This window comes from Lynx canadensis, chromosome C1 (genome assembly GCF_007474595.2).
Source record: "Lynx canadensis isolate LIC74 chromosome C1, mLynCan4.pri.v2, whole genome shotgun sequence".
In the NCBI taxonomy this organism is placed as follows: Eukaryota; Metazoa; Chordata; class Mammalia; order Carnivora; family Felidae; genus Lynx; species Lynx canadensis.
Genome location: NC_044310.1, coordinates 131,060,836 through 131,073,095, shown reverse-complemented (window position 1 = coordinate 131,073,095; position 12,260 = coordinate 131,060,836). Strand labels below are relative to the sequence as shown.

General features: G+C 36.2%; 1 protein-coding gene across 1 annotated transcript in view; it reads left to right on the top strand.

Annotated features, from left to right (window-relative positions):
* LRP1B (LDL receptor related protein 1B) overlaps positions 1 to 12,260 on the top strand; it is a 282,197-nt gene that overhangs the window by 207,791 nt on the left and 62,146 nt on the right. Inside the window, 1 exon segment of the mRNA XM_032594106.1 lies at positions 2,742 to 2,903. Within this exon segment, the coding sequence (XP_032449997.1) occupies positions 2,742 to 2,903 (162 nt within the window).

Genomic DNA, 12,260 nt, shown 5'->3' with positions numbered 1-12,260 from the left:
TTAGAAATGCTTTGCATGTATAATCTCATTTATTTTCTCTGATTCTACACAGCAACCCTATGAGAAAGGTACTATTATTATCCCCATTTTTGCATAGGGGAAATGAGAAGTGACGCCCATGGTCCCACAACCAGTAATTGGCACAGATAGTGTATATCCAGGCAGTCTGACAACCCACACTTTTAAGTCCTGAATGCTATAGAAACCAGACAGATTAGAGCCAACAAACTGAACCTCCCCTTCCTTCCTCAGGTTAATTGATGCTTTGTTTGATTACACTACCCTTGTAGGCTGTCAACTCCCAAGCTCCCTGGATGCATCACTGCTGTAAATCTATACCTTAGTCATTGTAACGGCACTGTTGCCTTTTCAAATGCCAAAATCAAGTTGAGCTACCTAAAAAAATCTCTATAAATGAATCCAATGCAACTTGTTAGGATGCACACAGAGAGATTCATGAGTATATTAGATGGAGCCCATTATAAAATTCTGTGACAGAAAGTTCGTTTCCCATCAGCAATCAAAAGATCTGCTGTTATCAACACAGTTTCAAGTTGTTGGTGTTCCCCTGAATATGAAGATTTCTCTTGTCAAAAAGAAATCTTCTTTTTAAAGGAAAAGAAGAGCCTTTTCAAAATAATTCAACCAGAATCTAAATGATTTGAGGCATATGCCAGGGAAGAGGGTTTAGGGAACCTGGCCACTGCCCTAGTTGACATGAAAGCATGATGTCATTCTCTCAGTGACTGGGACAGAGAAGTTTTCAAGTGCCATAGTGGGTTGCATTTGTTTCCTTTAAACTCCTATTATTTTAATGTTCTTCACTCTTAATTTAAAAAAAACTAAAAAATAATGTAGAAAAACATAAATCTACAGTGTTTAAGTCCTACCATCATAGGACCCTCTTTTCTGATTGTTCTATGCGTTTTGATTGCTCCTATATTTTCTGTGCTGTTTGTTTCACCTTTAGTTCATGTTAATTTGTGTTCCTGTTTATATGTTCTGTTTCTCTGTAAGGCATTCACTGGTTCTTACTGATGAAGAGAAATTACTTCTTTTGTTCAGGGCTTTCATTTTCCTTAGTAACTGTTCCAACAATTCTCTGTCCTCTTCATCTTCAAGCACTATTCATTCTCTTGTTGTGTCTATTTTTTTATCCATTATTGTTCCCATGAAGAAATTTTGTCTATATGTAAGTATCAACTAGAAAATTCACTACCATTATAAGAAAAATATTTACCCAAAAGTTTTAAAGCCATTTTCTGGGAATGGTAAACATGATATTACTCAGCTTTCAATGTACATACAATTTACCTTGTTTCTCAACCTATTAATAGGCGTTTATCTGCCACCAAACTAATCACATTTATAAATAACTTTTAAAGCAATTCTACTCACCATAAAAATGTATATAACTTTCTTCATTGAGAAGCAGTAGCTTCAAGCATGTTTAAGTATATGGAGCACTTTCAAAGCAAAATAAATAAATTGTGGAAGCTTGATTTATTTATTCTCTTGGAAAGGAGGGCGCATTTTATTTTAGAGACATTTTATTCACTTACGAATGCTTTTCAAAAAAAAAACGTAGAATGTAGAATCTATGGCAATAGAGAAAACTTATATCATTTTCACAGTTCAAGTCTTAAGCCTTATCTCATACATTTTTATGACCATTCTAATTATGCCTCATGTCTACAAAGGTGAGAGAGGAGATGGTTGGATAGTCTCTAATACTAGTCAACTGACATTTCTGAGTCCTAGTTAATTCAGATCTATACCTGAATTTCTTTTTTATTCCCTTTCATGTTATTTCTTTACATTTGCACAACCTCTCAACTTCATTCTTTGCCCATTACAAATGAGAGCCATTATTTCATTTTGTTTTCCTTAATCTCTCCTACAGAGCTATTTCTGTCCTCCATTTTCCACTTCATCCTTGATGAAAGCAGTTAGAGAGACTCATTCCTGATATAACAGTTAACTGTGTTATGTTCCAAACACCTTAAAGGATCGTTCACCTTTTCTTCTGAAGTTCGTTCTTACAGAGCAAATAAAAATATCCATAGATGGTCCATTAGATTTGCTCCTGTGTGCTGTTAACATTAGGCTTTAAATCATCTTTCCAGACTGCAAGTAACAGTACTTTCCCATGAATAAAAGTATCAAAATGAAATAAAATAGGACTTAATAAGTGCTTATATACTAAATACAGTATGTATATTGACATCAACTAAAATTACTAATTACATAAATATTATAGAAGGCATGCCCACTTTAAACTTTTAAAAATATTTATTTATAAATCTAAGCTCATGCCTTACCAGTGGTAGTACATGATGATTGAATACTGAGAAATAGGATTGTTTCCATTTTATATTCTAATAGCTAATACAAACTGTATCAAAAATAATTTAAAAAGCAAAATGGACATGATGAGAAAAGTATAAAGAATAACACAAGTACTTCAGAACATACTACACCTGTATAAATGTGTAATTAATCATAAAATTCACCCTGGTTGTTTTACCTGAGGTGAACATGACTTATCTTCTATGCTGGGCTCTATTGAAACATGGGAACATTGACACCCACAGAGGTCATGTTATTGCCTAAATTCACAGATGAATTAGTGGACAAACCTTGAACGGAATCCTGGCTTCCTGTTTCTTACCTAGTGAGGATTCCATGAAAACAATTTCAGTCAAATAATTTCCTTTTTGTTATGTTTTCTTTTCCAACAGGAAGACCCACCTGCAGCTGTGCACTGGGGTTCACTGGACCAAACTGCGGGAAGACCGTCTGTGAGGATTTCTGTCAAAATGGAGGAGCCTGCAGTGTCACTGCCGGCAACCAGCCCTCCTGCCACTGCCAGCCTGAGCACACCGGAGACAGATGCCAGTACTGTAAGTGAGAGTGACTCCCACAACACAGTCTGATAGCATGCTTTCATGTTTACATTAAGTAACTTTCTTATCTCTATTTTCCCTCCCTCCTCTCAATTTCAACAACCCCCTATTTTTCAGGGTCACTCCCTCCATCACCCCAACTCTCAACAATTATTTACATTGTTTCTCATCCTTCTCATTTTTAAGATTCTGTTTCTTCCTTCCCTACCTTAGGCTCCATAAACCATCACTGTAATCGTCCCCTTGTATATACCCTCAATTTCCTTTTTCCTTCTTCCCCTTCTATTACACTTTCCTAGAAAATTGTAACCATGGTTAAATCCAATTCTCCGTCTGTTCTGAACTGGTGTCCCACTGCTGGATGCAATGGAAGAAGAACATGTAATCATACAGACTGGTCTCACCTGATATTTTATCACTAATTTCAAATGGGCACTTACTATGGCTCTAGTATTTTGCTAATGTATCAACTCTCCTAGATGTCTATGTCAAATCTTCATCTTTCTCCTCAAACTTCCAATACCTGCTCCCCAAGTTTATCCTCAGTTCAGGAACTTAATATCTTTTTTAAAAAAATATTTATTTTTTCAGAGAGAAAGAGAATGTGCTTATGCCTGTGAAGTGGGGGAGGGGCAAAGAGAGAGGGAGAGAGAATCTTAAGCAGACTCCATGCCCAGCCTGATGTAGGACTGGATCTCTGACTGTGAGATCATGACCTGAGCTGAAATCAAGAGTCAGACTGAAAGAGCCACCCAGGCACTCCAGGAATTTGCTTTCTATTTCATTGATCAAAATAGAATCTATCTAGAGAGAACTACCACAAGCTCTCACCATCACATCCCTCAAACTACTTTATCTTATATCCATGTACTCTGTCTTATGAGCAGGAACCCCATGCTACGTCTAATGCTATGCTATCCACTCATACATTAAATCCCTTTTAGCTACTCATAGACACATCTCTTACAACTGTCCCCTTTTTATCAGTATATTCCTCTCTCCCTAGCTCTTCCTTGAACAACCTTGCCTTGTGCCCACATCTCATTCTACCCACAACTTTATTTCCCTGCTTATTTTTTTTTACCCTCATTACTATCCAAAATAGAAGCATTATTCTAATGAGTTGTTATATGCTACAGTTCCCTATTTTTCTTTTGACCTCACCTCTGTCAGGTTTTTATCTTTGCTATTTTGCTGAAATATCTTTCATCAGACAAGTTAATTTATTTTATTGTCATCCATGTTCTCATATCCAATGGCCAATTATCAATTCTTATCTTACCCCACATTCAGCAGTTAATCACTCCCTAGTTAAAAAATGGCCATTTCTTTACATTTGCCACTCTCTTGTTTCCACTCCCATTTTCCTGGCTGCTTCTTTTCACCGTCTTTGGCTGGTTCCTCCTCATCTCTCTGACCTTTAAACATTGGAGCAGCTGATGACTGTACTTATGCCTCCTTTTTTTCTCAAAAACACTCATTCCTTGAGCCTGTGACTCAAAGGAACACTTTGATAAACAGTTTTAAAAATACACTTTCCCAAACATCACCTCCAAAGATTCTGATTCTGTTAGGCTGCAATATTATTTAAAGTTTTCCACATGTGTCACATATGTGACCAAAATTGAGACCTACTACCTGGAGAATTTCAACTAATTGTATGATTTTTAATATCATCCAGATACAAATGATTCCAAATGTATATCTCTGGCTAAACTTATCCCCTGAATTCCAGATTTTTATACCTAAGTATCTATTGGACACTTTGAGCTGGCTCTAAATTAACTTGATTTTCTTACTCAAACTTACTTCTATCACAGTTTTCCCTATGTCTATAAAAGGAAACATGATTCAGGTGCAAAAATCTTGGATTCATTTTTTTTTATTTAATCTAACCCACTATATTAACTTTTTAAAGATTTTTATATATATTTTAATTCCAGTATAGTTAATGTACCGTGTCATATTAGTTTCAGGTGTACAATATAGTAATTCAACAATCCCATCCATCACCCAGTGCTCATCACCATAAGTGTACTCCTTAATCATCTTAATCCATCATCTATTTTGGATTCATTCTTGATTGCTCTCTTTGTTTACACCTCAGTTTCTTTCTCACTTTTTTTTCCTGTAAGACATACCCAGAATTTGAACGCTTCTCACTAGCTCCATCCCCACTGCCTTCATCAAAACTACTGGCACTTCTTATCTGGATTATTACTAACTGATCTCCATGTTTTCTCTCTGTACCCTCTCTACCTATTCTCAAAAGAGTAGCCACAGCTGTATGTTGTATTCATAATAAAAAGAATGGTTTTTTATATCAATCACATTTACTGAGATCTTTCTAAATCCAGGCACTCTTGTAGTTACTTCTTTTTTTGACATTAATTCTAATAACCCATTTAATCCCACTAATGAACTAGGTGTTGTCTTTATTCTCATTTTACAGAGGAGGCTACTGAGGAGACACAAAGAGCCTCCTGAAGATGGCACAGTTAGTAAATGGGAGAGCCAGGAATCTCCCACAGGCAATCCAACCCTTAAAGTTACTCAATGTTCTGGCCCCAGACAGTTTGATATCCGTTCAAACCCTCACAGAGAGTAGCCTAGGTCTCTGGTCACGGTAGGAAGTACATGGAACAGCATTGAATCAAGCAATATGCACTGACTGAATTGAGAAGCAAAGACAACATTAAATATGTTCTCTCTGGTGTTACAGTGTGCGGGGGCACTTCTGCTGTAGCAAAGAGACAAATTTGGTTTCAAATTGGTGTTTCCTTTTCTAAGTATATTCTTTTCTTCCTTTTTTTTAAGTTTATTTATTTATTTTGAGAGGTTGGGGAGGGGGGGAAGCAAAGAGAGAGGGATAGAGAATCCCAAGCAGGCTCCTCACTGTCAGCATGGGCTGGAACTCATGAACCGTGAGATCATGACCTGAGCCAAAATCAAGAGTCAGATGTTTAACTGACTGAGCCATCCAGGTGCCCCTAAATGTATATTCTGCTCCTGTAGACTAGCCTCTTGACATATATAGATGCCACTACCCTCAGCCAATGCTCTTTTCACATTGCTTACCTAATTTATCTCTCAAATGATGTTTCACAGGCCAGCAGAGTTTATCTGGCAAAAACGGTCCAGTCATATGCAGGTATCCCCACTCACATATTGTTTAAGGTCTTCATCGCTCTCCCCTCCCTCTTGTTCCTCTCAACCTAGCAGAATATTTCAGCACAACTTCCACTTACTGACTCATGAGCTTTTTCTTTTCAGTTCCAATATTCTCACAACCCTGGAAGATTTCCAAGTGAACCAGGACATCGCCAACTATTATTCTGCATAATGCAGACCCTCATTACTATCCAGATTATTTTTGCAGCCTCTCCTTTACTCTAGTAAAGGAGAACTTATCATGCTTCTCCACATGTCAGTTCCCCTGGCATTGTGACTTTCTCCTGGTATTCTCTTCCTCCGGAATGGACTTTCCTTGGATTCTTCCTCACCTTCATCTCTCCATGCAAAATTCTATCTTTCTGTCCCCGTCCAGTTTAAAGGGCATTTCCTTTTTGAAGTTGTTCACATCTACCCTCAGTTTGAACGAATCCCTTTCTCTTCTGAATTTTCAAGTCACTGCTTCTTTACCTCTGTCTGTTTCTATTCACTTTTATCTAATATTATTGTTAATTGTGTGCATTCCTCCTATTTGTCTAAGATGACCTCTTTGAAATTACACCCAACAATGGCATTTGTCAAATAAATAAATAATCATAGATAAATAAATGAAAGCAGTTTGGAGACAAGTTAATAAAAGAACAATCAACTTAATGTACAAGAGCTACATTTAATCAGGGTACAACCATCTGGTATTTTTCTGTGCAGCTTTTCTCTGTTCCCAATTGGTCCATCCTCATAGGATGTCGATCTTTTTCTTTAATTAAAAAAAATTTTAAGAAGCATTGCCATTTTTTATTCTCTTTGATGTAACTTAAAAAATTGCTATGTGGCCATCGTTATAGCAATTTGGTTTCTTAAAAAGAATAAATTCCGTTAGCATATATTTTAATTGGCAACTTAATGGAATCACAGTCTGAGGTAGCCTGATGCATTATAAAAGGCTGCATTATCATTTTATTATCACTATTAGCAGTCATAGCACTTCCCACCTTTTACTGCAAAGCACTTATTAAAATTAACCAATTAATCCTTAGACAGAGGTTAAATAACTTGCCCAAGGTCCCAAAGTAGTAATATTGTAGTCAGAATCGGACCCCAGGAGTTGTTGATCAAGATGTCAACAAACATTCCTGCAGTATGGTGATGCTGTTCTTTGGCAGCAAAATAAGTCTGTGGACAGTGTCATTAAAATGATAAATCCAGCAGCTGACAAAAGCATAATAAATTGAGGATCTATTATATGTGAGTCGGCAAGGTTCAGTGGACCTGGTATTCTGTCAAAATTGTATCTTGCATATATACAAAATCTTCTCTCCAGAAATGAAGGAATGACAGAATGGTTCATTACAGTGCCTAATTAAAGGTCCATTAGTGGGAGGTAAAACATCAGTTCTTAGTTGTGCTGAGTAAAAACATTTCACAATTCTAATGGCAATATAAAATCCTGAGGTCTAAATGGAAATTAATTTTAACAGCAGCACTCAGGGAGGAGAGACAGAGATAAATAATGGCAAAGTAAAATTAAGTATTCTTTAAGTAAGTTGTTTAAGAACAAATACAGCTCCATTTTGTGCAGATCTGGAGCAAGGATTTCTAGGATAAATCAAAAAAAATTATAAGCATGGCATTTTGCATTTAAATCTAGATGTTAAATATGAGGTTATTAGTAATTAAATAGTGATAATATTAAGACAAAAGGGCCAATGAGGGCCAGCTCAAATCTGTATCTAAGAGCTGGGTGTTAAAATCAAATAGCAATCTGTTTGTCCTCTCATTGATATTTTTAATCAGTAATATGCTTGGAGAACCATTATAATTTCAGTTACCGTTCAGTTTATTAGAAATACACCTGTAGGGGGCCCCTGGGTAGCTCAGTTGGTGAAGCATCTGATTCTTAACTCTTGTTGAGCCCCATGTAGGGCTCTGCACTGACAGAGTAGAGCCTGCTTAGGATTCTCATTCTCTCTCTCCCTTTCCCTCTTTCTCTGCCCCTCACCCACTGGTGGACTCACTCTCTCCCTCTCAAAATAAATAAATAAACTTAAAAAAAAAGAAAGAAAGCAATATACCTTTATGGTTTATTCCCATTGGTTCCAATAAATACAGACATTAAGTACTAGCTCAAGTTTATAAAATTAGGAATACTCAGACAGTAATCCAACCATTTCATCTATTGTAACTGGTTTTAGAACTGTAGTCTATCAAGTACCTTATAAAAGTTATAAAGCATAGATGTTGTCAACCACATGTGAGGACATCATGGGATTATTTTTACCATTTGCTTTGCAGAGCAATTTTGTTTCACTAGTCAATTGGTCAGTGAATATGTTTGGTGTTCACCATGGGCCTGTCACTGTTAGGCATTGCAAAAAGAGCTGTGTCAGAGATATTCCTTGCCCTCAAAGGGTTTAGAAGCTAATGTGTGATTCCAAAAATGATATGACTTATGTTATAAGTCAGGTTAATGAAATACAGTGGCTAGCAGAATCCAGGAAAGAATACAGAATTCAGCCTGTAGGAAAGATTTCTAGAAGGAAGTGACATGTAAGCTGAAGCCAGAAGAAAGAAGAAGCTAACCAGATGAAGAGAAGCAGTGAGTGGAATAGAATTTACAAAAGCCCAGAGGGGAAAGACTTTTTCTATTTATCTTTTCTGTTTCTATTTGATTTTTCTAGGGGAGGGTCACCAAGGGAAATAATAAATCATTGAAAACGTATAATGTATAGGTCACAGAGAAATGTGGTGCTATACATTATTTTATGTAATATATGAACATCTGATGTTTTACCAGATTCTCATACAACCCTGTGAAGGTAGTATTATTAGTCTAGTTTTACAATTGCCAAAAATGAGATTAAGACATTCTCCTTAATCTGCTCCATTAAAGAACATAGGAGCCGTAATTTGTACCCTTGTGGGTCTGCCTCAAAAAGTAGCTTCTTCTGTTGTATTTTCCTGTCACCTGATATCCTGACCATTCTGCTGCATCTTTTTAGGCTCATTATGAGAACATTCAAAGCTCATGTCACTCACGGGTTGCCAGTTTCTACTCCAATGAAAACAGGTGTTAATAAGAATTTTAATCTGGAGTTGATTAAACCAATGGCAAGCCCAAACAGAAGAGACCAAAGGATTTTAATAACGACCAGGAAAATAGAATAAAATGTTTTCAGTTGTCGCTGTTAGTATGAAGGACAATTAGAACTAAGCCTAGAACGCTAGGAAAGGATCATGAGAAACTAGCTATTTCTTAAGTATGAGAACTAGCTATTTCTTAAGTGTGCAAGTATTCACGATTCTTAGAGGATTCACAACTAGAGTGACAAAGTAATTTGGAGCTTGGGCTAAGGGTCCCCTGATTCTTTTTCTCTTGGTGAGAAGACAAGCACTGCCTTTATTCAGGCCTCTTGCCTGGATTACTACAATGCATTCACTGCCCTATTCTTTCTTCCAACCCTGGAAACCCATTCGTTGTCTCTAAAATGTGCCCCTTTATGGGACACCTGGGTGGCTCAGTAGGTTAAGTGTCTGACTTCAACTCAGGTCGTATCTCCCAGTCCATGGGTTTGAACCCCGCATCGACCTCTGTGCCTCCAGCTCAGAGCCTGGAACCTGCTTCAGATTCTCTCTGCCCTTCCCCCACTCACACTCTGTCTCTGTCTCTGTCTCTCTCTCTCTGTCTCTCAAAAATAAATAAACATTAAAAATAGTAAAAATAGAAAAAGTAAAATGTGCCCCTTTACACATGGGCTCCTCAATGTCTCTAACCTCTCTAGTCCTCCTACTTTGTCTTCTTAACCTGCCTTTGCCCTAGGACACCCAGCACTTCTCTTTGACATTTTCACCCTGTGTTTATATCATCATTCATGTTCTTGACTCTCTACCCCCCTAGAATATGAAACAGGCCGTGATGTTATGCATACCTCATCAATCTTGGGGTTTAATTCAGTGCTTGGACTTAGGTATGTGAATAAATGTAAACAAAGTAGAAAGGGCTTATTTCCTGCCAGCCAGGCCCATTTTTTGTCTGTGCTCTGACAAGATTCCACTTACAAAAGTTCTAGGCCACCTTTACTGAGCAGCTGATTAAGACATGAATACCATGAGAAACTTTGTGCTTGTGTTTTCAGCTTGAAAAAAAAATAGTGTAAAAATAGAATTAAGTTTGAGTTAATCGGTGTAAAGGAAAATAAATACATTTCTTTTCTCATGTGACTATGATAGAAGAATAGTAAGCTAGGGTAGGGTAATGTAATAATTTTATTGTCTTATTCTGCATGGTTTAGAGGAAGTTGTCAGAATTAGAGAAATATTACTGAATATAATTTTACCTAGTATAAAACTGGAATTATTCAAAACAGATATTTACTATTACTGTTATGCCATCATTTGGAAATATAAAAATAATAAGAGGGAAAAGATTTAGGGATGATGTGCATATATAAAAAAGAATTTATTGGAAACTGAGGTAATTTTTTCCAAGCAGATATTATGGCATATGTGAGTCAAAGTACATATTCTGATTATTAAAATTAATTTATTCAACAGATTATATTGAACACTTATGGGTATTATTTATTGTTTGAGGCATTGGGGATTTATCAATATAAAGGCTCTTTGAAGATACTTGCCCCATAATTTTTGGTGAATAAAAAAACCAGTGGCATATCTTTGTAGATTAAAAGCCAGACACAGCTGCACTTAAACATCCATAGTCAAAAAGGATCACAGATCAGAAATGGACTTTATTTCATGTTCTTAAGAAGCATACCATTATTGTTTTATGCAATTGTTTCAAATTCCAATAACATGTTTGTAAAGTGAACTATGGATAAACTTTTATCTCTATGCCATGTAACTTAGACTTGGGATATTACTAATTATGTTTAATAATTTCAGTAACTATTATTTAAAAAAATCTTTTATTTAAGAATGCTTACTTGCTTTTTCTGGCAACATAGCAGTAACTTTTTCTATGCCGGGTTCATTTGATTTTGAGACAACTCTAATCTCGTAATACTCTTAAAACAGTATTCTTCACCCAGTAATCAGGCCAAGTTTAGATAGTTTAATCTTCTACTTTTATGCTATATTAGAGCTACTGATAAGCATTTACCCTTCTTTTTCCAACTTAAGGAAGAATATTATTACAAAATAATATGAAAGATAATGAAACGCAGCCTCAAAGCTGCTTATTGAAAGGTTGAAAATAACATGTCACACACACGTAATGGTTACTAAGTGTCTAAAGAGGGATTTATATTGAATTAAACTGAACATGCCCAATTGGGAACCCTCAAAAAGGAAGAAAAGAAGGGAGGTAGGGAGGAAGGGAGGGGAGGAAAGGTTGGAGGGAGGGAAAGAAGGCAGGCAGGCAGGCTTTTTATGAACAGAAGCTGTCCGTGATTGTGATTCTGCTGTACCTGATGTTAGGTAAACTAAATGGATTCATAAATAATTATCTGCAAATAGAATTGTGTACTTGAAAATAATATATTACACAAATCATGCACAGATAGAGATACAGATTGAACAAAACATTTACTTGAGGCTTACCTCAAACCAAGCAAATTGTTTCTAGTTAAATGCATTTGCTAACAAAACATTTAAAACAATGAATTTAAATGTAGATTTAAGAGTAAATTTAAAACACATTATTTATAACATTTGGAATGTCAACTGACATATTTTGAAAAAAATGCTATGAGTCAGAAATCTTTAAATCCTTTAATAATTTGTATTTATTTTGAGAGACAGAGAGGCAGAGAGAGAGAGAGAGAGAGAAAGAGAGAGAGAGAGATAAAGAATGAGTGGGGGAAGGACAGAGAGAGAGGGGGAGTGAGAATCCCAAGCAGTTTCTGTGCTGTCAGCACAGAACCCAGTGTGGGACTCGATCTCATGAACCATGATATCATGGACTGAGCCAAAATCAAGAGTCAGACGTATAACCTACTGAGCCACCCAGTCACCCCAGGAATCTTTAAATACTCTAAAAGAAGAAAACAAAATAAGATTCCTATCTATAGTTAACATGATAATCATGGTTTTTACTATTAAAGATTTCATCACTATAAGCTGGTATTGTGATTACTCAGTTTTATGCAAAAATAGACCTCTTTTGGTAGTAAATACTAAGCTAGAAAAAATTTGTATTCATCTTAATTATTGATAAAAATGGCA